Source organism: Labeo rohita, chromosome 5 (genome assembly GCF_022985175.1).
Source record: "Labeo rohita strain BAU-BD-2019 chromosome 5, IGBB_LRoh.1.0, whole genome shotgun sequence".
Classification (NCBI taxonomy): Eukaryota; Metazoa; Chordata; class Actinopteri; order Cypriniformes; family Cyprinidae; genus Labeo; species Labeo rohita.
Genome location: NC_066873.1, coordinates 41410333 through 41437717, shown reverse-complemented (window position 1 = coordinate 41437717; position 27385 = coordinate 41410333). Strand labels below are relative to the sequence as shown.

The 27385-nt window shown below is 35.4% G+C and overlaps 2 protein-coding genes and 1 pseudogene across 4 annotated transcripts; all 3 read left to right on the top strand.

Annotated features, from left to right (window-relative positions):
* The first annotated feature begins 5273 nt into the window (after positions 1-5273).
* LOC127165961 (UDP-glucuronosyltransferase 2A1-like) lies at positions 5274-17189 on the top strand. Of its 2 annotated transcripts, XM_051110998.1 has the most exons (8): positions 5274-6489; positions 6882-6883; positions 11484-12108; positions 12807-12955; positions 15580-15711; positions 15865-15952; positions 16060-16282; positions 16388-17189. In XM_051110998.1, the coding sequence occupies exons 1-8, from the start codon at positions 5706-5708 to the stop codon at positions 16668-16670; spliced, it is 2286 nt and encodes a 761-aa protein (XP_050966955.1). In that variant the 5' UTR covers positions 5274-5705; the 3' UTR covers positions 16671-17189. The 2 variants fall into 2 exon arrangements, with proteins under 2 accessions (XP_050966955.1, XP_050966954.1); XM_051110997.1 differs by lacking the exons at positions 6882-6883; positions 11484-12108; positions 12807-12955; ... (2 more) ...; positions 16060-16282; positions 16388-17189 and adding exons at positions 6561-6709; positions 8875-9006; positions 9188-9275; positions 9427-9646; positions 9774-11244 and having other exon boundaries at positions 5281-6489.
* On the top strand, positions 17147-20863 carry LOC127165970 (UDP-glucuronosyltransferase 2C1-like; annotated as a pseudogene).
* Positions 20864-21546: 683 nt separating this feature from the next.
* Positions 21547-26040, top strand: LOC127165964 (UDP-glucuronosyltransferase 2B15-like). Of its 2 annotated transcripts, none has more exons than XM_051111004.1 (6): positions 21547-23332; positions 24063-24211; positions 24409-24540; positions 24763-24850; positions 25055-25277; positions 25370-26040. In XM_051111004.1, the coding sequence occupies exons 1-6, from the start codon at positions 22624-22626 to the stop codon at positions 25650-25652; spliced, it is 1584 nt and encodes a 527-aa protein (XP_050966961.1). In that variant the 5' UTR covers positions 21547-22623; the 3' UTR covers positions 25653-26040. The 2 variants fall into 2 exon arrangements, with proteins under 2 accessions (XP_050966961.1, XP_050966962.1); XM_051111005.1 differs by lacking the exon at positions 21547-23332 and adding an exon at positions 23349-23748.
* The last annotated feature ends 1345 nt before the right edge of the window (positions 26041-27385 follow it).

Below are 27385 nucleotides of genomic sequence, written 5' to 3'. Positions count from 1 at the left end.
TACTATATAGCAAATTTCAGCTGCTTGATTGTTATCATTGCAAAATGTAAATTATTATCGGCAAGTTTTATATATAAAGTTGGATATACATAGAAGAAAAATAAGGAATGATTTTGCAATATAAAGCCTAGTTTTGGGAACATTCATTTTATTTTGCATTGTAATACTTTTTTATGCCAATTTAGCACTTAATGTTTTAATGGTAATATATTTAGTTTTGAATTAAATATATACAGGTAATTATTATATATAAACATATATATTACAAAAAATATAGACAGGATAATTTTCAGTATTATTGTAGTATAACTTTTTTTCTTTCTTTTTTTTGTGCATTATATTAATGGACATTTTTAGGGGGATAAATGTACTAAGAAAGTCAGATGGTCTGTTCTATATATAATTTCCCCATGCAGATTTATTTCTTTTTTCTTTTCTTTTTTTCATTTTGGGGTGAAATATGACATAGCCATTACTTTGTGACACTGACCCTTTTATTAAATGATACTGGATAAATGCATGTAACACTGCAAGTAAACATATCCATCATTTCTGTTCAGATCACTCTAGTCTTTACACCACATTTGACCTAAAGTGCAAAAAAATACTTAATTTAATCTCATTTATCCATGTTAAAACCATCATCACAGAGGAAGAGTGAGTTTATGGGCAGCTGTTCATACCACTTTACCCATTTGAAATCAGCAGCTGACCCTCTGTACTAATCACCATTTAACACAACACACAATCACAACTGCAAACACAAAAAAAGCAACTTTGTGATCCTAAAACCAAACACTGAAAGCGAAGCTCATCTGGCAAGTGTGTGAATGGTTGCTAATGCTTTTTTAGAGCCTTCCGGTTTAGATAATGTTCAAACAACCACTATCAACTAACAATGTTTGCGTAATTAAAAATAGATACTATAAACTGTATTATCACACATCTCTAGTGGGTTATACAGTATATTACATCCAACAGTACATTCATGTAAAGTGATGCATACTTTAGAGCAAATCTCAACTGACAAAAAAGATTTTTTTAATTGTGTTGCAAAATATAATTATATTATCACCTATCTCTTTTATTCTCATGCATGCAATATACTCACTTAAAGCAATATATACCATATTTCAACTGCTTGATCGCTTTTATCGTTACAAAATGTAGACTACACACTATTGGCAAGCTATATACTATAAAGCAAATTTAAACTACATTATATTTGCATTGTATCACAAATGTAACTACATTATTGCTCAGCTCTTTATATAAAGTTGGATATCCAACTTTAATTCTTATACACAAAATATACTCACTTAGGGCGATATATAGTATGTAGCAAATTGCTTCATTGCTGTTATCGTCGCAAAATGTAGTTGGATATATAAACATGTCCAGCGTTACCTGCATACATACTCATGTAGGTGAATACATACTATATAGCATATCTTAACTGCTTGATTGCTTGTATCGATACAAAATGTAGACTACACACTATTGGCAAGCTACAATAGGGCAATATATACTATAATGCAAATTTAAACTACTTTATTTTTGCATTTCATCACAAATGTAACTATATTATTGCTCAGCTCTTTATATAAAGTTGGATATCCAACTTTAATTCTTATACACAAAATATACTCACTTAGGGCGATATATACTATGTAGCAAATTGCTATTATATAAATTATATTATCGGCAAGCTCTATATATAAAGTTGCTATACTATATAGCATATATCAACTGCTTGATTTTTTTTTCATCACAAAATGTAGCTATATTATCATCCAGCTCTTTATAAAAAGTTGGATATATAAACAACTTTATCCACATACATACAATATACTACATTACAAATCTCAACATCTTTGATTGCTTGTGTTGTCACAAAATGTAAACTGTATTATCAACAAGCTCTATATATAAAGTTAGATATATAAAAAACTTTATCTGCATACATACAATTTACCTTGGCCGATATCAACTATAGCAAATGTCAACTGCTTGATTTCCTCACTAAATGTAACTATATTATTACCCAGTGTTTTCTATGAAGTGTAATATATAAAAATCCAACTTTATCAGCATAAATATATTATGCATACACATATTTACCAAATTCCAATTGATTGTTTGCTGTTATCATTGCAAAATGTAAACTATACTATTACCAAGCTTTTTAAGTAAGTTAGATATATAAACATGTCCAACGTTACCTGCATACATACTCGTATAGGAAAATACATACTATATAGCATATCTTAACTGCTTGATTGCACGTATCGTCACAAAATGTAAACTATTATCCACTAAATGCAACATTACCATCGTGATTTTCTGTAAAGCTGCTTTGAAAATTTTGTGTATTGTGAAAAGTGCTATATATAAATTTGACTTGAATGAATATCCATATCTAAATATTGTGCTTTGCCATGCTTTATATCGATTAATCGGCTAAGATTAGACTCAAGCTCTGTTGCACAGCAACTGATATTTAAAGCAAATGTTAATGTGATGCAAAGCGAGTAACAATTAATAATAAATAATAAACAGAATCCATTTTAGCATGACTAACACATCTCCTCTTCTTTCCAAGTGTCCTCCTCTCCTTCACTGTTCTACTCCAAGTATGCGGCTAATCTTCTATTGAGTGTGCTTTTCCTTATCGGAACCCCACACTCTGCCTAAATCTGTTATCACAATGGAGCAGATCATGGGCTTCTCCCTCCCTCCCTCTCTCGCATGCATTCACTCCCGCGCTCCGTCGCCCTCCCCGAAAGGAGGCTGAATGCAGAAGTGTCTCTGGTGCCAACCGATTAGCCCTGATCTCTTTATACTTCTAAACCAATTCACATGCTGCATGCTAAATTTTTCCCACTCCTGTCTGAGACCCTGTCTCCAAAAGAGGGGGCTGGAGGGGTCATAAATCCTTATATTTGCCCCCCTAAAAATAAAAGGAGGCATGGAAGAGAGGGTAGAAAGTGTTATCTGTGCGAGACAGGAGAGCTGCTTGGAGTGCAGGCAGGTGCATCGCTGGCTGGAGGGACGCCCATTGTTGGCCGGACAGCGGCTCTCTCCTCTAGAGCACTTTTTTTATGGCACACTGACAAACCAATGATCTGTAATCAGATTAGGCAAATCTATACTTCAAAAAGCAACATGCTGTAACTCAACAGAGGAAGTTTGAACATTTTGCATTAGGGGAAAATGGGATCATCTGAAACATTTTGTTTTTATAAAATCAAATTTGATGGAGTATAAACGTTTGGTAGCATTATTGTTAGTGAGGAATATGTTCTGCAATCCCATACTCTTAAAAATAAAGATTCCAAAAATGCATTTTGCAGCTATGCCATAGAAAAGAACCTTTTTCATATTCTGAAGAACCTTTAAATAATATTTTTTTACAGTGGAAAGGTTCTAAGGATGTTGAAGGCTCTAAATGGAACCATCAATGCTTATAAAGAACCTTTATTTTTAAGAGTGCAATGTTAATACATTAGCTACACATTTAGTCTGAAACCTAAAAAAAAACTTTTTGGAGTACTTATTGTACTTTTTACAGTATTTCTGCTTTAAAAGTTCATGTTTAATTCAATGTGTTACTTGACATTTCTTTGAAATTGTTTGCAAAAATTACTCTGAATTTTTCTGAATGAAAATGATTTCAAAGTAAATCCTAGACCAGATTTTTTTTCCTGTGTAATTTCCCACAGTCAGAGCCAGTATGCAGAGTTTGGGCCGTTGGTTGATGGATTTTTGCAGAATATTGCATAAAAAAATTACAATTTTAGAACTCATTGTTTTCATTTGTCATGCGTCTCCTATTAACAAGGTAGGCCTACATGTTTCTATGTGTTGTGCTCGAAATTATTTAGGAGTCTGGTAGTGTGTGATATGGAAGGATTGGTTGTTCGATCATTAGATAAATAGATTTTTTTTTTATTTAAAATATATTAATATGATTAATACACTACCAGTCAAATGTTTTTGAACTGTAAGTTTTTAATGTTTTTTAAAGAAGTCTCTTTTGCTCACCAAGCCTGCATTTATTTGATTCAAAGTACAGCGAAAACAGTCAAATATACAAATATTTTTACTATTTAATATAAGTATTTTCTATTTGAATATATTTTAAAATGTAATTTATTTCTGTGATTTCAAACCTGAATTTTTAGCATCATTATTCCAGTCACATGATCCTTCAGAAATCATTCTAATATTCTGATTTGCTGCTCAGAAAACATTTATTGTTAAAAACTTTTTTCAGGATTTTTTTTTTTTTTTTTTTTTTTTTTTGATGAATAGAAAGAACAGCAAATTCAAATTCTATTATTATTATTATTTAAAACAGTTGAGTAAATTTTTTTTAGGATTCTTTGATAAATAGAAAGATCCAAAGAACAGCATTTATCTGTAATAGAAATCTTTTGTAACATTATGAATGCCCTTATCATCACTTTTGATCAATTTAAAGCATTCTTGCTAAATAAAAGTATTCATTTCTATAATTACTTTCCAAAAAAAGCTTTTGAATTGTATAGTGTATAATGTTACAAAAGCTTTTCACTTCAGATAAATGCTGATCTTTGGATCTTTTTATTTATTAGAGAATCCTGATAAAATTTACTCAACTGTTTTAAATAATAATAAGAAGAATGAATGTTTGAACAGCAAATCAGCATATATTAGAATGATTTCTGAAGGATCATGTGACACTGAAGACTGAAGTAATGATGGTCAAAATTCAGCTTTAATCACAGGAATAAATTACATTTTTACACTGGAAAACAGTGGAAAGCAGTTATTTTAAATAGTAAAAATATTTCACAGCATTACTGCTTTTGTTGTATTTTGGAATAAATAAATGCAGGCTTGGTGAGCAGGAGAGACTAAAAATCTAAAAAAAAAAAATCTTACTGTTCAAAAACTTTTGACTAATAGTGTATGTAACATATATATATATAACATATATATAACTATATAATTTCATTCAAAATAGGAATATAAAAACAAAATTATTAAAATATAGTATAAATTATATTTCAGACAGCATATCTGTGCTGTAGTTGTGGTCATCCATCACCATCACTACTCAAAACATGAACTACAGTGGATCAAAACATTTCATTAAAGTTTTCCTAAAACCAAAACAACACCCATTCTTGTCTTAGGATAACTTTGTAGAACTTTTTTGATCCTCTTACTGTATGGGTAACTGCCTGCTTTTATTTTGAAAAACTTCAGAAGCGTTAGGAAGAGCGCATACCATATTTGGGTCTGGCCGCTGTTGGTAATCGGGACAAGTTTGGTTCGTAATGGCCGGAGAAGAGGGACCCCTTGTCGCGTTATTGACGGAAACGAAACGCTAACCACAGAAAGCGGTGAAAATCATTCACGCAACGTTAGAAAGTGAAACAAATGTGGACGGTGTGTTATTGCGATAATTAACCCATTAAACACTCTGTTAGACGCAGGTGCTTATTTGCTGTTCGAATAAACGCTGTCACAAATATTCTAAAGTAAATTCCATATATGTTTTTTAAACTTGCATGTACAGTATAATAATGTTTTTGCACTGCTGGAGATGTTATATCAACAACACATTTAGAAATAATCTTATAACAGATAAATAAGTAGATAAGTACCTTTTACCTGAACATTTTATTGATTGATCTCTGCCATGACTTTGCTCTTCTATGTTAATGATTATACAGAGTCTTACAATACATGGTAGTGAGACACTGAGTGATCACACCTTATCGCTGGCAATCATGAGACTCGTAGTGTGTTTTCTTTCTCTGCTCGCTGTGTTCGGCCCTGCAGAATGTGGGAATGTTTTAGTTTGGTTTACTGAGGGCAGTCACTGGATCAATCTGAAGATCGTGTTGGAAGCACTGATTGACAGAGGACACGATGTCACAGTGCTGGTGCCAGACGCCTCTCTTTTCATGCAAGCCAAAGAATCGGATCGCTTCTCCTACCAGCCCTTCAACGTGTCCCTATCGGCACAGGATGTAGAAGACTCCTTTGAGGATTTTTTACATTTCTCAATGTATGAGATGGAACATTTAAACTTGCTGCAAATTCATATCAAATTCTACCAGCTGTTCTCTAAAGATCTAGATTTGAGTCTTAAATACTGTGATGGCGTTCTGAAGTCTTCAGAGTTGATGGACAAATTGCAGCATGGGAAGTTTGACGTCATGCTGACCGATCCGATCTACCCGTGCAGCGAGGCGGTAGCTGAAAAGCTGAACATTCCCTTCATTTACACGTTGCGGTTCTCTATCGCTCACACTTTTGAGCGGCTGTGTGGTCAGATGCCAGCTCCGCCATCATTTGTTCCTGGAGTCATGAGTAAACTCACGGACAAGATGAGCTTTACAGAGCGAATCATTAATATGCTCTTCTACGTTTCTCAAGATGCTTTGGCCATTAGTCTGTGGAAAAAAATCGACAATTATTACACTGAATATTTTGGTAAGTTAAATACTCTACAACTTCTAGAAACTGCAATTTTGTTGTTTAAATTTTTTTTTTTTTTATTCCAGGACGGCCCACTTCATTTTGTGAGATGATGGGTAAAGCTGATATCTGGTTAATCAGAACCTACTGGGATTTTGAATTTCCACGGCCATTCCTGCCCAACATCAAATTTGTTGGAGGCCTTCACTGCACCCCTGCCAAACCGTTACCCAAGGTGGATCTGTCTTCATAGTCCTTGTAAAATAAACCAGAACCAGAACTTCATGAGACACATGCTTTGAATCATTAAATCAGGAAAAGCCAAATAGGAATCCAATTAACATTAAAGAAGTCCACTTCCAGAACAAAAATGTACAGATAATTTATTCACCCTCTTGTCATCCAAGATGTTCATGTCTTTCTGTCTTCAGTCGATAGGAAATTATGTTTCTTGAGGAAAACATTCCCGAATTTTTCTCCATATAGTGGACTTCAATGGTGCCCCCAAGTTTGAACTTCCAAAATGTAGTTTAAATGCAGCTTCAAATGGCTCTAAACGATCCCAGCCGAGGAAGAAGGGTCTTATCTAGCAAAATGATCGGTCATTTTGAAACAAATTGACAATTTATATACTTTTTAACCTCGAACGCTCGTCTTGTCTAAGTCTGCGTGAACTCGTTTTTTCCGGTTCAATACGATCAATACAGTTAAGGTATGTCGAAAAACTCTCATCTTGTTTTCTTTCCCAACTTCAAAATCATCCTACATCGCTGCAGAAGTACCGACCCAGTGTTTACAAAGTGAACATGCAGAGAAGATCAAATGCCCTTTACAAAAAAAGATTAAAAAGCGATATAGAACGATTTTGACATTAAAGAAGAAAACGAGACAGGAGTTTTTTTTGACATACCCTAACTGTATTGACATGGATTACACAGACTATGCAAGCGCATCGCAGAGACGAGACAAGACGAGCGTTTGAGGTTGAAAAGTAAATAAATTGTCTGTTTGTTTCAAAAATGACAGATGGGCTGGGATTGTTTAGAGCCATTTGAAGCTGTATTTAAACTGCATTTTGGGAGTTCAAACTTGGGGACACCACTGAAGTCCACTACATGGAGAAAAATTAGGGAATGTTTTCCTCAAGAAACATAATTTCTTATCGACTGAAGAAAGAAAGACATGAACATCTTGGATGACAAGGGGGTGAGTAAATTATCTGTAAATTTTTGTTTTGGAAGTGGACTTCTCCTTTAAAGAAATAATTCACCCAAACATTGAAATTCACTGAACATGTACTCACCCTCAGGCCATCCAAAATGTACATGAGCTTGTTTCTTCATCAGAACAGATTTGGAGAAATGTAGCATTACATCACTTGCTCACCAATGGATCCTTTGCAGTGAATGGGTGCCGTCAGAATGAGAGTCTAAACAGCTGATAAAAACATCACAATAATCCACAAGTAATCCACACCACTCCAGTCCATCAGTTAACACCTTGTGAAGTGAAAAGCTGTGTATTTGTAAAAATCAAATCTATCGTTAAGGCATTTAAACTTAAATTTTAACCACTGCTTCCAAAATACAAGTCCAAAATCGCTTGTTAAATGTTGTCTTCTCACATCAAAATCCACCCACATATTTGTTTAGAAGACTATTTTTGCTTGATCTGTGCATGTTTCTCTCCTGATTCAGAGAATTTACTTTCCCACTCACTCTGTGGACTTATTTTAGCCAATGGTTTGAAGTTAAAAAACATATTGATGGATTTACTTCTTGCAAACATTCAGCTTTACTCTTAACAATATGTTACTTGATGGACTGGATTTATTGTGGATTATTATGATGTTTTTATCAGTTGTTTGGACTCTAATTCTGACGGCACCCATTCACTGCAAAGAATCCATTGGTGAGCAAGTGATGTAATGCTACATTTCTCCAAATCTGTTCCAATGAAGAAACAAAATCATCTACGTCCAGGATGGCCTGAGGATGAGTAAATGTTCATAAAATGTTCATTTTTGGGGGATATAATATTCCTTTACGCCTACAGAAATAACTAAACACTAAGCGAAGAGGGTGATTCAGCAGCAGGTTCACCTTTTACATCTTTGCAATGAGAAATGACAAACTGGGTACCTTTGTTCTCAGAGACCATAAAGAGTTTGTACTGTAGGGTTGTTATTTACTACTTAAGTTGAGTGTGGTGGGAATGATAACATTCAATTACTGATATGGTGACACGCACCAGCTATTTTCTCTAGAGTAGTAAATGCATAAATGTTAATTTCATTTCTGAACATGCATATAGCTATTACAACATTATCCTATGTAGTACTTGGTATTTAAATCATTGCAGCAAAAAGAGAAGCTATTGAACACCCTTGTTTCTGTGTAGGACGTGGAGGAGTTTGTACAGAGCTCAGGGGATGATGGAATTGTGGTCTTCAGTCTGGGGTCTATGATAGACAAGTTAGACAAAGACAGGAGCAACATGATTGCCTCCGCACTGGCACAGATTCCACAGAAGGTTATTCACTGTCCTTGCATTCTTATGTTCTTTCCATATTTTATTAACCCTGCTTCTTGAAAATTTAATTAGAAGAAAAGTAGAAGTTTTCAGTCCTCCTAGGTCAACAAGTGATTCTTTTTAATCTCTTTTTCAGTATACACTTATCAGTTGAGAGTGTGGTTGTGTAAATGTGTTGCAGGTTTTATGGCGATATGGTGGAGAGAAGCCAGATACTCTTGGTGAAAACACCAGAATCTATAAGTGGATCCCTCAGAATGATTTATTGGGTTTGTAATGTATTTTTCAAGAGCTAGCTAACTGAATAATGCTACATTTAATTCAATGCCACAGGCATTTAAATAAAACTAATAGACACTACTGATTACCTTTTGCCAAACAACGTAATCTTGTCTATCCATGTTTTCTTTCCTGATTCAGGTCACCCCAAAACCAGAGCATTCATCACTCATGGAGGCACTAATGGCATATATGAGGCCATTTATCATGGCGTTCCAATGGTTGGGATCCCCTTGTTTGCTGACCAGCCTGATAATTTGGCTCATATGAAGGCCAAAGGTGCTGCTGTTGTCATGGACTTCAACAGGATGCAGATTCAAGACCTGGTGGATGGACTCAATGCCGTCATTAATGATCCCTCGTAAGCTGAATTCTTTGTACAACTATAATAAGATTTCAGTGTAGATATTTTAAGCAGTCGCTGTTCTCTCTACAAATGCACTATACAGTATACACAGACATTTGTGTATTTGTCTTCATCTCTGCAGGTATAAAGAAAATGCTATGCGTTTGTCCAGGATTCATCATGACAGACCAGTGAAGCCTTTGGATGAGTCTGTGTTCTGGATTGAGTTTGTCATGCGCAATAAAGGCGCTAAACACCTGCGTGTCGAGGCCCACAACCTTACCTGGTACCAGTACCACTGTCTGGATGTGTTCGCTTTTCTCATCACTATCCTGACTGTAGTCCTCTACATCTTCTTTAAAATGTGCAAATACTTAATAATGTGTTGCTGTTTTAGATCAAAGAGGAAAAGTAAAAAAGAGTGATTGATACAAATATCGATATAGTTCATATATACAGTGCTGTACATCTTGGGCACGCTAGAAACTTCACAAATGTTATTTACATCTTCTTCTTTTGTGTACCAGTTGGAAATATCAATTCATGTTTCCAGTTAATGAACTGAAATATTCCAGCAAGATTTTTGGAGTCTGACAACAGACGGTATGGTCTACACACTGATCTTACTATAATCAAGTATGTCTGTGATTACATTATAAGACAGACTTAATACATCAGAACAAGAAGTTGAAGATGTTTCTTCATTGGAACAAATTTGGATAAATTTAGCATTACGTCACTTGTTCACCAATGGATCATCTGCAGTGAATGGGTGCCGTCAGAATGAGAGTCCAAACAGCTCATAAAAACAAAACATAAAGGTCATACATTTAGTATGCGTGCTAACCACTAATAGGCCCAAATATGCAACTGTATTCTGGAAATAAGCCCCAAAACAGCAAATCCATATGTGACCCTGGACCACCAAACCAGTATTAAGTCGCTGGGGTCTATTTGTAGCAATAGCCAAAAATACATTGTATGGGTCAAGATTTTTTTCTTTTATGCCAGAAAACATTAGGAAATTAAGTAAAGATCATATTCGATAAAGATGTTTCATAAAATTCCTACTGTAAATATATCAAAACTTAATTTTTGATTACTAATATGCATTGCTAAGAAATTCATTTGGACAGCTTTAAAGGCGATTTTCCCAATATTTTTATTTTATTGCACCTTCAGATTCCATACATTCAAATAGTTGTGTCTCAGCCAAGTGTTCTCCTATCCTAACAAACTATACATCATTGGAAAGCTTATTTATTCAGATTTCAGGTGATGTATAAATCTCAATTTCGAAAAATTGACCCTTATGACTGCTTTTGTGGTCCATGGTCACATATGCCAAAAAAAAAAGCCCAAAGTCACTTACAATAAGCAGACTTTTCTTGTTTGCTTTCCGTTCAGAGTGGGTGAATGTCCGATGCCATATAAGGAGAAAATGTTGCATGAATTTCATTGGCCCTTGCATGTATGATCTTCATGCAGAATGATGCAAATATGCAGAAATTGTAATAAGTTTTCTCTGCCACCATGAATGAGATACATAGGGTGGGGCAAATGTATAAATGTGATGCATACAACATTACATAAAAGCTATGTTTATGAACCTGCTTTACCTTTCTATTTGGCCTCTACCTTTTACCTTAATACACTATTGATTTATGAGTGCCATGACTTGTCATGATCTATATACTAGGTTAATAATTATACCAGGCAGTACATGTTAAGACTGGACACAGATGATCTCTCAGTCTATCTCGTAATCATGAAACTCGTAGTGTGTTTTCTTTCTCTGCTCGCTGTGTTCGGCCCTGCAGAATGTGGGAATGTTTTAGTTTGGTATACTGAGGGCAGTCACTGGATCAATCTGAAGATCGTGTTGGAAACGTTGATTGATAGGGGACACAATGTTACCGTGCTGATGCCAGATGGTGCTCTCTTCATGAAAGCCAAAGAATCGGATCGCTTCTCCTTTCAGCACTTCAGTGTGTCTGCATCTCCACAGGACATGCAAGACTTTCTTGATGAACTTCTTCATTTCTCAGTGTACGAGATGGATCAGTTAAACTTACTGCAGATTCAAATGAAATTCTTTGAGATTGGTTCCAAACATCAAGAGATGTCTTTGTCATACTGTGATGGCATTCTCAAATCACCAGAGTTGATGGACAAACTGCGGAATGGAAAGTTTGAGGTTGTTCTGTCAGATCCGATGTACCCGTGCAGCGAAATTGTGGCTGAGGAGCTGAACGTTCCCTTGGTTTTTACCTTCCGATTCTCCATAGCTCACGCCACAGAGCGGCTGTGTGGTCAGTTACCAGCTCCACCATCATTTGTTCCTGGAGCAATGAGTAAACTCACGGACAAAATGAGCTTTACAGAGCGAATCATCAATATGCTCTTCTACCTATTTGTAGATCCTTTTTGCATTATTGCTTGGAAAAAATTTGACAACTATTACAGTGAACATTTTGGTGAGTTAAAGAAAGGTTTTGGAGAGAGTTCATTGACAAATAAATTGTCACCTCATGTAGTTTTAAGCTGGATAATAATTCACTGGTGCAAACAAAATATATAAAGTTAAAAGTGCATGACTCTGCTTTTTAAGTGCTCTACTGTAAATAATTTTTTTTTAATTATTATTATTATTATTATTTTCAAGGGTAATCAACATGCCACAGAATCAATTGATAGAGCTTATATTGCAGGGGTGGCGAACTCCGGTCCTGGAGAGCCGCAGCCCTGCAGAGTTCAGCTCCAACCCTGATTAAAACTCACGTGTCTGTTGCTTTCTAGTAACCCTTCAGAGCTTGATTAGCTTGTTCAGGTGTGTTTTATTAGGGTTGAAGCAAAACTATGCAGGGCTGCGGCTCTCCAGGACCGATGTTCGCCACCCCTGTTATATTGTATTAAACCCAGAACATTTTTTCATACACTGTGAAAGGGAAAATGATCAGTGACACACTGACATCATTTGCATGTACAGATGTAAGGGATGCACTTTTATATAGTCATGCTGATAGTCATCAAATGAAAGGTTTAGGACTTGTCCCATCAGCCAGTTATTTTAGTCATTATGTCATACTTCACTCACATGGCATTTACATCTGTGTTTCTTATGTGCTGTTGATGCAAGATGAATTAAGCTTGTCTAAAGTAGTCTTCTTTCCAGGACGGCCCACTTCCTATTGTGAGATGATGGGTAAAGCTGATATCTGGTTAATCAGAACCTACTGGGATTTTGAGTTTCCCCGGCCATTCCTGCCCAACTTTAAATATGTTGGAGGGCTTCACTGCACCCCTGCCAAACCATTACCTGAGGTGGGTCTGTCTTTTTTTTTTTTACCATAAAAAGGAGATTTTAATTTCATAAAACAAACCTACAGGTCCATAAGGAGTTATCATTATTTCACTGCAGTTGTGTGAGATGATCAGTGACCTGTCTGAACAGATGCAGTTCAGTTAACTCATTTCAGCTTTTCTGAACCAGTTTATTAAATAAGTCCACTTCCAGAACAAAAATTTACAGATAATGTGCTCACCCCCTGGTCATCCAAGATGTTCTTCAGCTGTAAAGAAATTATGTTTTTTGAGTTAAACATTTCAGGATTTTTCTCCATATAATGGACTTGTATGGTGCCCCAAGTTTGAACTTCCAAAATGCAGTTTAAATGCAGCCTCAAACGATCCCAAATGCGGTTGTAAACAATCCCAGCCAAGGGAGAAGGGTCTTATCTAGTGAAAAGATAGATTATTTTCATTAAAAAATACAATTTAAATACTTTTTAATCTCAAACGCTCGTCTTGTCTTGCTCTCCCTGAACTCTGTGTATTCTGACATAGGACAGTTAGGGTATGTCAAAAACTTCAAAAATCATTTCAAAATCATCATACATCACTGCAGAAGTACCGACACAGTCTTTGCAATGTGAACATGCAAAGAAGATCAAACACCCTCAACAAAAAAGGTAAAACAGCGATATAGAGCGATTTTGAAGTTGAGGGAGAACATGAGATGGGAGTTTTTCGACATACCCTAACTGTCATGAACGGGGAAAAAAAAAAAAAAAACAGTTCAGACAAGCATTAGTCATTAGAAAGTATATAAATTGTATTATTTTTATGAAAATTACTGATCGTTTCGCTAAATTAGACCCTTCTTCCACGGCTGGGATCGTTTACAACTGCATTTGGGATCGTTTGAAGTCGCATTTAAACTGCATTTTGGAAGTTCAAACTCAGGGCACCATATCAGTCCATTATATGGAGAAAATCCTGAAATGTTTCCTTCAAAAAAAACATAATTTCTTTATGGCTGAAGAAAGAATGACATGAACATCTTGGATGACAAGGGGGTGAGTGAGTACAAAGTCATTTTTTTGTTCTGGAAGTGGACTTCTCCTTTAAAACAAATGGCTCATAAGAGTAAATTGTTTGGGAATCAGTTTGGGACAGTATGCTTGGAAATAATATTTCACGTCTTCATTTGCATTCATTAGGCCTATTTGTAGTGCAATATTTGTCCACCAAATAATAGCAATAAAGTTTGTGCTTTTGCTACTTTTAATATAAAATGTCTGTGGGGTCCAGTCTTTTATTCCTCACGTATTTAATTAAAAACAACAATAAAACATTTTAAAGGTTGAAGTGGACTCCAACTCGTTAGCATAAGTTATAGTATTGTCTTCTCTGAGGTATAAAAGTGACTTCACAAGCTGTTTTATTCACGGTATAACACAGTAAATGATTTTACATAATATTTAACGTCTTCCATTCATTTTTCGCAGCGCCCAGTAATCAGAATAAATGTGTTGCTTTTAATATAACTCAGCTCAGCTTTCAAATTCTGTCAGTTCTATCATGAAATACAAATTATAAATGTGTTTTTCCTCTTTGTTTCAAGTTTATAGCACAATACAAACGTGAAGGAACATCAGAAGGAATGAAAAAAGCAGTATAGCCTAATTTAATGAAACTAATGTCTCAGTGTAATCAGAAAGATGACTGATTCACATGGTGCTTAGACGAATACAGTGTTACACCACATTGAAGAGCATGAAAAACACATTATTGTAATATACATTTTGTTTGTATTTCGCTATAAAACTGACAGATTTGTAAAGCTGAGACTTCCAGATGCCCCCATCTGGCCATTTACATGCACAATAGGCTGGAATATACTCTCAAAATATTATAACTTTAATCTCGTAATTGCTACGAATGAATTATTATAATTTTGACTTTATTCTTAAAACATTTTGACTTTATTCTCAAAATATTCTGACATTATTCTCAAAAGATTACAACTTTAATCTTATAATCTTAGATTTTTTTTAACGTGGCACTAAAACGTACATTTTATATAGACTGCAACCTCACAAAATAGTAAGGATATATTTTAATTATTTATTGATAAACTATTTTTTCTGATCAAAGTCGGGTGTAAAGATGATACATAGAGAGAAATACAGCTTTCAGACGAATTACTTGATGAGAGAGTTTTTGTTTTTGATTTGAATTGCCTTTCTATAGATATATTTCTCATGTCTGTGAGACAAGTCGCCTATATGCTGAGTTTAGGTTTATTTTTGTGATGTATTTCAGAACAGAGTTCGAAACGGCAGAAAGCATATAGTGTTTGTTTTCTTTACAAAAACGTTTTGTTAATATTGTCAGTGTATACAAATAATAATAGACCTGTTACAATTTTGAATGATGTATCACTTCTATATTTATGAGCAAAAATTACGGTGTATTTTAAGCTGTTTCCACTGTTATCAGGGGATGTAACCCTTTTGCCACCTTAGGACTTATATCAGCTGCTTTTAATAGTTAAAAGCGCCATTATTTTACCTGAAAAACTGCAGTGAATTGTACCTGCAGCAGCATATATTTTACATTTTGCAGAAATGTATTATGTAGTCACTGTAGTCTTTTATATATAGGACATGGAGGAGTTTGCACAGAGCTCAGGGGATGATGGGATTGTCGTCTTCAGTCTGGGGTCAATGATAGATAAAATGCCTAAAGAGACGAGTAATATGATCGCCTCTGCACTAGCACAGATTCCACAGAAGGTAACCAGCCATCCCTTTTCATCATTATGTCATGACTGCATAAGCCCTGCTTCTTGATGAGGAAAGGTTAATTTTGTCACAATTCAAATCTCAAATTCTTTTTGTCTTTATCTGCTGATCAGTTGAGAGTGTGGTTGTGTAAATGTGTTGCAGGTTTTATGGCGATATGGTGGAGAGAAGCCAGATACTCTTGGTGCAAACACCAGAATCTATAAGTGGATCCCTCAGAATGATTTATTGGGTTTGTGTTAAAATTTGTGATTTGATACTACTACTAAAATACATAAAAACATAAAATTATTAACTTTTGCTTTTGCTTGGTTTTCCCATGTTTGTTTCCTGATTCAGGTCACCCTAAAACTAAAGCATTTATCACTCATGGAGGCACTAATGGCATATATGAGGCCATTTATCATGGCGTTCCAATGGTTGGGATCCCTTTATTTGGTGACCAGCCTGATAATTTGGTTCATATGAAGGCCAAAGGTGCTGCTGTTATCATGGACAACATCAAAACCACACAGCCGCAAGACCTAGTAGATGGACTCAATGCTGTCATTAATGATCCCTCGTAAGTCACTTTGGATTCAGTCTAGATATTTTGAGTGCTCTATTTTTTCTCTACATATGCTCTGTATACACAGACATATAATGGTATTTGTTTTCATCTCCACAGGTATAAAGAGAATGCAATGCGTTTGTCCAGGATTCATCATGACAGACCAATAAATCCTTTGGATGAGTCTGTGTTCTGGATTGAGTTCGTCATGCGCAATAAAGGCGCTAAACACCTGCGTGTCGAGGCCCACAACCTTACCTGGTACCAGTACCACTGTCTGGATGTGTTTGCTTTTCTCATCACTATCCTGACTGTAGTCCTCTACATCTTCTTTAAAATGTGCAAATTCTTCATAATGCGTTGCTGTTTTAGATCAAAGAGGAAAAGCAAAAAAGAGTGATTGATTTCGACTGGTACTAAAATTGAAATAGTTTGTATGTACAGAACCGTACATCTTGGGCATGCCCAGTTATTCAGAAAATGTTATTCATATCTTTTACTTCAGCGTGCCACTTGGAGAAATCAGTTTATGTCAGTCGGTAAGATTTTTTTGAAAGAATTCTCTCATGGCTGAAATATATCCTACAATAAAAGCATCAGAAAATTAACTACAGAATCCAGATGACACCATAGCTGGCCATTGAGGATAGTTAATTTAAAAGAAAAAGGGTGAGAAAAAAGATGGACCATAATTGTGTACCTTTTACCAATGCAGTTTAATGATTTATGAAAGCTATGGCATCTTATATTTCTCAAGTCTATATACTGGTTAATAATTATACATTTTGGAATATAGATGAAAGGACATAAAGTGATCACACATTCAGTTGCTGGTAATCATGAGACTTCTAATCGCTGTTCTGTGTCTACTTGCTATTTGTGTTCAGTCTTGGAGAATGTGGGAGTATTTTAGTTTGACCTATTGGAGGCAGTCACTGGATCAATCTGAAGATTATTTTGGAAAAATTGATTGACAAGGGACATGATGTCACAGTGCTGGTGCCAAATCCCTCTTCTTTCATGGATACCAAAGAATCAGATCGCTTCTCCTACCAGCACTTCAGCGTGTCCATGACTGCACAGGACATGCACGACTTCCTTGAGGAACTTGTACATTTCTCAGCGTATGCGTCTGATAAGTTAAACTTCTTGCAGTATCAAATTAAATTCTACGAGCTTGCTTTCAAACATCAGGATATGGCTTTCTCATACTGTGATGGTATTATCAAATCTCCAGAGTTGATGGACAAATTGCAGAATGGAAAGTTTGACATTGTTCTGTCAGATCCGCACTTCCAATGCAGCGATATTGTGGCTGAGGAGCTGAACGTTCCCCTGGTTTACACTTTCCACTTCACCAATGCTTATATTTTAGAGCAGAAGTGTGGTCAGATGCCATCTCCACCATCATTTATTCCTGGAGCCATGACTAAACTCACAGACAAGATGAGCTTTAGAGAGCGAATCAAAAATATGTACCTCTACTTTACTCAAGATGTCTTTTCCTTTGTGATGTGGAAAAGAATGGACAACTATTACACTGAGTATTTTGGTGAGTTAAAGCAATGTTCTGAATTCAATACTGAGTTACACATACAAAAAAAGTTCTGGAGTCTATCAAGTTCTAATCAGTACTAAAAGCTCTATAAAATAGTTCATATTTCTTGTGCGCTACATTCCAGGTTGGAATGACCTGGTTCTCAAATTCAGCTCCGCAATAAACACATTTTTAAGTTAATAGCTCACTGGAGAAAAAGATTATCAACGGCATGCATTTCTGACTTCTTTATGTGGTATTTAATTGCAGATGTTTCATTTTTGATGGCACTGTTTTTTTAATCTGTAGAAAAGAATTTAGTTGTAAATTGATTTTTTTTTATCAAAGTAAACCAGGACATGTCTGTGCAGAGAAATCTGTGATGTTTTTGTAACAGTTTAATTTGTTCCATTGGAAAATCTATCCAACCCCACATTACAATACTCACATGGATTAGAAATGTATAAATGTAAAAGTAATGTCTCATCTGCAAAAAAAAAAAAAAAGGAAGGAAAAAAAAGATAATTGACTATTATCTAATTTCTTAGAATGACTTGTATTAGTACTGGTCTGCCGTCTGAGTCTTTGAGTTTCATATTAATGCAGCATTTGTGTTTTATTTGTATACATATGTACACAAGAAGTCTGTTTCAGTTTATCTTTGGCTTTTCACACAAATACAATGCATACAACTTTAGATAATATCTGATAAATGTTTTTTCCAGGTTTTTCTAAAAACAAAATAAATATTAAAAGCTGTGTGTATGAACCTGCTTCCTTTTCTCTTTGGCCTCTACCATTTACCCTAATACATTGTTTTATGAGTGCCATGACTTGTTATGATCTATATACTATGTTAATAATTATATCAGACAGTATATGTTGAAGCTGGAAATAGATGATCTCATAGTCTATCTGCCAGTCATGAGACTCGTAGTCTGTTTTATTTCTCTGCTCACTGTGTTTGGCCCTAGAAAAAGAGTGAATATGTGGTCAGATACTAATTGCAATTGCGAGTTATAAAGTCCAAAGTTTACATCTCACAATTCTGACTTAATAACTCACAATTGCCAGTTTATATCTCACAATTCTAAGAAAAAAATGTCAGAATTGTGAGATAACATATCACAATAACCTTTTTTTATTTTTTATTCAGTGGCAGAAACGGGCTTCCATATGGAACAGCAGGTTCCCCTGCAAAAATAATGAAGTACTGAAACTAAAATGTTTAAAATGCATTGCTATTTTAAGTGCCTTATTGTAGACATGATGTTTTATCATTTACAGCTGTGATTCCTATTTCTACAGATGCAGGATGTGTTAAGCATGTCTAAAATACTATGCAAAAATAACGTGTGTAAAGCTGTAAAGCATTCTTCTTTCCTGGACGACCCACTTCCTACTGTGAGATGATGGGTAAAGCTGATATCTGGTTAATCAGAAACTACTGGGATTTTGAGTTTCAACGGCCATTCCTGCCCAGCTTCAAATATGTCGGAGGCCTTCACTGCACCCCAGCCAAACCATTACCCGAGGTGGGTCTGTCTTTTTTTTAACATTCAAATTCAGATTCATTATTTATATGGATAACTTGCAGTTGAGTGAGTTAGATGATGACTCAGTGACCAGTCTGAATCGATTCAATCCCGTTAACTCGGTATTCACAGCATAAGTTGAGGTCTTTTTTAGGACATGGAGGAGTTTGTACAGAGCTCAGGGGATGATGGGATTGTGGTCTTCAGTCTGGGGTCTTTGGTAGACAAAATGCCCAAAGAAATTAGCATTATGATCGCCTCCGCACTGGCACAGATTCCACAGAAGGTAAGTGATCATTTTTACATCATTTCTATCCACATATCATGAACAAATAAGCACTGCTTCTTAATGTGATTGGAATGAGTGAAAGTATTAACCTCAATTTAAATTAATTTATTCAGCAAGGTTAATTTAGTCACAATTAAAAGTAAATTTCCACATTTACTCCAGTAGTGATTTTCTATAATGTCTTTGTCAATATCCATTGATCAGTTGAGAGTGTGGTTGTGTAAATGTGTTGCAGGTTTTATGGCGATATGGTGGAGAGAAGCCAGATACTCTTGGTGAAAACACCAGAATCTATAAGTGGATCCCTCAGAATGATTTATTGGGTTTGTGTTATAGTTTGTGAATGTATTTCTGCTTAAAATAAAAGTATGTATTTTACTGTTTATTGTCTTTATTACCTGTGTTTGTTACCTGATTCAGGTCACCCCAAAACTAGAGCAGTCATCACTCATGGAGGCATTAATGGCGTACATGAGGCCATTTATCATGGTGTTCCAATGGTTGGGATCCCCTTGTTTGCTGACCAGCCTGATAGTTTGGTTCATATGAAGGCCAAAGGGGCTGCTGTTGTCATAGACAACATTAAAACCACACAGCCACAAGACCTGTTGGATAAACTCAATGCCGTCATTAATGATCCCTCATAAGTCACTATATATTTTAAGGACTCATTGTTCTCTCTACATATGCACTGTATACACAGACATATAACAGTATTTGTTTTCATCCCCACAGGTATAAAGAAATGCTATGGATTTGTTCAGGATTCATCATGACAGACCGATAAAGCCTTTGGATGAGTCTGTGTTCTGGATTGAGTTCATCATGCGCAATAAAGGCGCTAAACACCTGCGTGTCGAGGCCCACAACCTTACCTGGTACCAGTACCACTGTCTGGATGTGTTCGCTTTTCTCATCACTATCCTGACTGTAGTCCTCTACATCTTCTTTAAAATGTGCAAATTCTTCATAATGCGTTGCTGTTTTAGATCAAAGGAGAAAAGCAAAAAAGAGTGATTTCAACAGAGACAAAAAATGATGCCGTAAAAAAACACCAGATTATTCACAAATGTTATTCATATCTTTTGCTTCAGTGTGCCAGTAGGAAATATCAGTGTATGTTTCTGACATTCATTTTGCGATGAATTGTAAAAATCCAGTATGCACAAGGAGCCACAGAGATCTGATCACACCATCATTAAAGGAGAAGTCCACTTCCAAAACAACTTATTATACTCACCCCCTCGTCATCCAAGATGTTCATGTCTTTCTTTGTTCAGTCGTAAAGAAATTATGTTTTTTGAGGAAAATATTTAATATAATGGAACTTCCAAAATGCAGTTGAAATGCGGCTTCAAACGATCCCAACCGAAGAAGAAGGGTCTTCTCTAGCGAAACAATCGGTTATTTTCATTAAAAAATACAAAAATCTGTGTATTCTGACTTAAGACAGTTAGGGTATGTCGAAAGACTCCAATCATATTTTCACCCTCAATTTCAAAAATCATTTCAAAATCATCCTTCATCGCTGCAGAAGTACTGACTCAGTCTTTGCAAAGTGAACATGCAAAGAAGATCAAACACCCTTAACAAAAAAGGTAAAACAGCGATATAGGATGATTTTGAAGTTGAGGGAGAACATGAGATGGGAGTTTTTCGACATACCCTAACTGTCATGAACCGGAAAGAAAGTCCAGGCAGAGTAAGACAAGACAAGCATTTGACATTAAAAAGTATATAAATTATATTATTTTTAAGAAAAGAACCGATCGTTTCACTAGATAAGACCCTTCTTTTTCAGCTGGGATCATTTACAACTGCAGTTGGGATTGTTTGGAAGTTCAAACTCAGGGCACCATAGTTTGAAAATGAGAAAAATGCAGAAATGTTTTCCTCAAAAAACATAATTTCTTTACGACTGAAGAAAGAAAGACATGAACATCTTGGATGACAAGGGGGTGAGTACATTATATGTGAATTATTTTTGTTTTGGAAGTGGACTTCTCCTTTAAGTCTGTATGTAATTACATTAAGAGACAGAAAAACTGAGACAGACTAAATTTATTAGAACTGCTGCAAAAAGTTCAAGATGTTTCAACATGTCCATCTCATACAATCAGTCATATACATTTGGACACTGACAACTTTTTTTTTATACACAGACCCCCCATCTTCAGGAGCTAAATTGGACAAATAAATATAATCATAAATAAAATCTTAATTTCTAATATTTTGTTAAGAATCCTTTGCAGGCAATTACTGCCTTAACTCTGGAATTCATGGACATCACCAGAGACTGGGTTTTCTCTTTTTTGTGATGCTTTGCCAGGCCTTTACAGGTGAGTTTTAATTAGGGTTGGAGCTGAACTCTGCAGGGCTGCGGCTACCCAGGACCGGAGTTCGCCACCCCTGGTCCAATTACTTATGGTCCCTTGAAAAAGGGGGGGATGTGCATATTAAACAGCTGTAATTCCTTAACCTTTTCTCCAATTTTGACTACTCTTAAATTAAAGCTTGAATATGTTTTGGTCAACAGCTAAAATAATAAAAATTGTGTCCAAATACATATGGACCTGACTGTATTTCCTACCAGCACACTAAAGCAAAATTATAAATAACTGTGTTTAAAGAATTTTTCTAACATGCCCACGACTTTTGCTCAGTAATATAATCATTACCTCAAAAGTTTGGGGTCGGTAAGATTTCAAAATGTTTTTGAAAGAATCCTCTCATGGCTGAAATATATCCTACAATGAAAGCATCAGCAAATCAACTACAGAATCCAGATGACACCATAGCTGGCCATTGAGGATACTTAATTTTAAGAAAAGGGGGGTACTTTGTATACTTTTTACCAAAGCAGTTTAATGATTTATAAAAAACCATGTCACTTTATATGGTACAAGTCTGTATACTGAGTAAATAATTAGACATTTTGGAATATAGAAGAAAGGACACAATGTGATTACAGACTGGTCAGTTGCTAGTAATCATGAGACTTATAATTGCTGTTCTGGGTCTATTTGCCGTGTTCGGTCTTGGAGAATGTGGGAATATTTTAGTTTGGCCTACTAGAGGCAGTCACTGGATCAATCTGAAGATTATTTTGGAAAAGTTGATTGACAGGGGACACGATGTCACAGTGCTGGTGCCGAATCCCTCTTCCTTTATGGATACCAAAGAATCAGATCGCTTCTCCTACCAGCACTTCAGCGTCTCCATGAATGCGCAGGACATGCACGACTTCCTTAAGGAGCTTGTTCGTTTCTCAGCATACGAGTCTGATCAGTTAAACTTCCTGCAGTATCAAATTAAATTCTACGAGCTTGCTTTCAAACATCAGGATATGGCTTTCTCATACTGCGATGGCATTATCAAATCTCCAGAGTTGATGGACAAATTGCGGAATGGAACGTTTGACATTGTTCTGTCAGATCCGCACTTCCAATGCAGCGATATTGTGGCTGAAGAGCTGAACGTTCCCTTGGTTTACACTTTCCATGTCACCAACACTTACATTGTAGAGCAGAAGTGTGGTCAGATGCCATCTCCACCATCATTTATTCCTGGAGCCATGACTAAACTCACAGACAAGATGAGCTTTAGAGAGCGAATCAAAAATATACTCTTCTACTGTACTCAAGATGTCTTTTCCATTGTGATGTGGAAAAGAATGGACAATTATTACACTGAGTATTTTGGTGAGTTAAAGCAATGTTCTGAATTCATTACTGAGTTCACACACAAATTAAAATTCTGTTTACTCACCTCATGTAGTTACAAACCCTTATTCTTTCAGTGGAACACAAAAGGATAATTTTGAAGGATCTTCACACAATCAAGTTTATCAAGTTCCAATGTGAACAAAAAGCTATGGTTCTCAAATTCAGCTTCACAATAAACCCATTCTCAAGTTAACAGCTCACTAGAGAGAAAGATTATCAATGACATGCATTTCTGGCTTCTTTATAGGGAATTTAACTACAAATATTTAATCTGTATCAACAGTATTTGTTGCATAGTGAAATACACTAAAAAATATTGATATATTTTCTCATGTATGTGTTAAATGGACTTATATTAGTGCTGGTGTGCTGTCTGTGGAATCACAGCTCAGGTTGGTCACCAGTAAGGGCTAAACTTACTGAAACTTTTCTTGTTAGATGATATTTGGTTAATCCTAAACTACTGGGACTTTGAGTTCCATATTAATGCAGTAGTTGTTTTATTTGTATGCACATACACACAAATGCAATGCATACAACTTCAGAAAGTACATGATCAGTGTTTTTTCCATGACAAATGATTTTTCTAAAAACTAAATAAAGATCAAAAGCTATGTGTATGAACCCATAGTATAACAGTTTATTGGCCTATACTGCAGATGCAAAATGTGTTAAGCATGTCTAAAATACTATGCAAACTTTCCAGGACGGCCCACTTCCTATTGTGAGATGATGGGTAAAGCTGATATCTGGTTAATCAGAACCTACTGGGATTTTGAGTTTCCACGACCATTCCTGCCCAACATCAAATATGTTGGAGGCCTTCACTGCACCCCAGCCAAACCATTACCCAAGGTGCATCTGTCTTTCTAACATTCCACTTCATTTGCTGTTAAGAACATAAAACTTGTCTACAAATTCATTGTTTAGACTAAAAATAATGATAACTTGTAGTTCAGTGAGCCATGTTTTGACTCAGTGACCAGTCTGAATAGATTTAGTTCAGTTAACTCTGTATTCACACCATGAGTTGAAGTCTTTTTTATGTGTAGGACATGGAGGAGTTTGTACAGAGCTCAGGGGATGATGGGATTGTGGTCTTCAGTCTGGGGTCTATGATAGATAAACTACCCAAAGAGACAAGCAATATGATCGCTTCCGCGCTGGCACGGATTCCACAGAAGGTAAGTGATCGTTTTAACATAATTTCTATCCACATATCATGAACAAATAAGCACTGCTTCTTAATGTGACTGGAATGAGTGAAAGTATTAACCTCAGTTTAAATGAATTAATTCATCAAGGTTTTATTAGTCACAATTAAAAGTATATTTCCACATTCTCTATAATGTCTTTGTCATTATCTGCTGATCATTTGAGAGTTTGTTTGTGTAAATGTGTTGCAGGTTTTATGGCAATATGGTGGAGAGAAGCCAGATACTCTTGGTGAAAACACCAGAATCTATAAGTGGATCCCTCAGAATGATTTATTGGGTTTGTGTTGTAATTTGTGATTGTGACACATTTTTTAAATAAAATATATACAAACATTTAAAATGTAAATTATGCTTAAATAAAGTTATAGCTGTACTTCTGAGTATGCATTTTAGTGTTTATTGTTTGTTTATTTCACTTGTGTGTTTCTGTAACAATGGCTTTTGCTTTTACTTATTTACCCATGTTTGTCTCCTGATGCAGGTCACCCCAAAACCAGAGCATTCATCACTCATGGAGGCATTAATGGCATATATGAGGCCATTTATCATGGCATTCCAATGGTCGGGATCCCCTTGTGTGCTGACCAGCCTGATAATTTGGTTCATATGAAGGCCAGAGGGGCTGCTGTTGTCATAGACAACATTAAAACCATGCAGCCACAAGACCTGTTGGATGGAGTCAATGCCATCATTAATGATCCCTCGTAAGTCACTGTATTTTTTAAGGACTTATTGTTCTCTCTACATATGCACTGTATACACAGACATATAACAGTATTTGTCGTCATCTCTCCAGGTATAAAGAAAATGCTATGCGTTTGTCCAGGATTCATCATGACAGACCAATAAAGCCTTTGGATGAGGCTGTGTTCTGGATTGAGTTTGTCATGCGCAATAAAGGCGCTAAACACCTGCGTGTCGAGGCCCACAACCTTACCTGGTACCAGTACCACTGTCTGGATGTGTTCGCTTTTCTCATCACTATCTTAACTGTAGTCATCTACGTCGTCTTTAAAATGTGCAAATTCTTCATTATGCATTGTTGTTTTAGATCAAATAGGAAAAGCAAAAAAGAGTAATGAAGCCTTTGCTTTGAATATTCTGTATGATGTATTAATTAATTTCAGATTATTTACATATTGAATGTTCAGCTTTTAGTATGAGCATAAATGCTGCAAGTATGACGTCAAAACCCAGAAGACTAATTTGCCATGTTTTCCCTTGAGATTTTCTTATGAGGTTTTATAATGGGATTTATAAATTTATATGTGGCATACAGTGGTGTTCTGAAATGAGGCAAAGCTGTCACTCCCTAAATATGGGATGTTTTGTCAGAAATACAGCATATTGAATTATCAACTAAGATGTTCTGGTAGAGTTTGGTTCAATGCATATTCAAACGAATGAATCCTTAACTTTAAAATCAGTATGATCAACTTTATGCCTTTTACATAGAAAGATTGGATTCAAAATAAAACAAATCTCATAAATCACACTTCAAATATTGTTAAAATTGATTGTTATTTATTTGCCTCTAAAAAAACATTTTAATAAAATTGCTATATATATATATATATATATATACATCTACCTTATATATATATATATATATATATATATATATATATATATAAGGTAGATGTAAGTAACATCTTAATAGGTCAATATAGCCCTTCTTATTACATTATATATTATTGTGTTTCGGTAGTGACAAATTTGGGGAGAGGAAAAATATTACGAAACTTTCTGAAAATGCAATGAGAATTAACTGCGTAATTGCTAGAAATGTGTACCTTATACAATTTGTATACAATTTGTTATTTCTTTTTCAAGATTTTTGTAACTCTAGACTGTGCAATAATTAAGTAGAATATACCATATAAGAAGACGCATCCCTCTCCTTCCTTTTCTCTTGTTTATCTAGTGATATGAGAAAGGAAGCTTTTCGAAACTCCGAAGCAATTAAACCAACTTCGCAAAATGATTCACTTTCAGTGTCGAAGCGTTCAAAACAAAACATGCTGGCGACATCTGCTGGTCAAAACAGTGTAAATGCAACGAAAACTAAGCCCAAACATGATTAACACCTTTTATAAACCCAATACAGATGTTACACACTCTTTTTATCTAACCTTAAGACCAAATATTCGCATTATCTGCCTTACACACCGTCTGAAATAGTACAAACTTTTTACTTTACGTTAGACACATCATTCAGAACAGCTCTTCCTGATAGCACATGTACATCTCGGAGACGTCTATTTGACGTCTGCATTTACATCTGCAAGACATAGTTTGCTCATCTGCAATACGTCTATTGGACGCTTCCTATCAGATGTCAAATAGACGTCTATTAGATGTCTTTAAGATGTTTATGATTTAGAATGTATGTGCCAGACGTTTATACACAGCAGATGCTTTCCAGATCGAGGGATCTTTAACAGACATCTTGCAGACATACGTGTGCTATCTGGGTTGTATTTCATTTGAAAAACTCAGTCAAATTACTCCTTTTATGTGTGAAACAGGTATAGCTAATACCCAGATAGGGTGTGTTCTGTATACACTACCGTTCAAAAGTTTTGGGTAAGACTTGTAATAGTCTTTAAAAAAGTCTCTTATGCTCATCAAGGCTGCATTTATTTGATTAAAAATATATATAAAAAAAAAAAACAGTAATATTGCAAAATGTTTTTACAATATAAAATAATGTTTTTTTTTTATTTTAACATACTTTAAAATAGAATTTATTCCTGTGATGAAAAGCTGAATTTTTATCAGCTGTTACTCCAGTCTTAAGTGTCACATGATC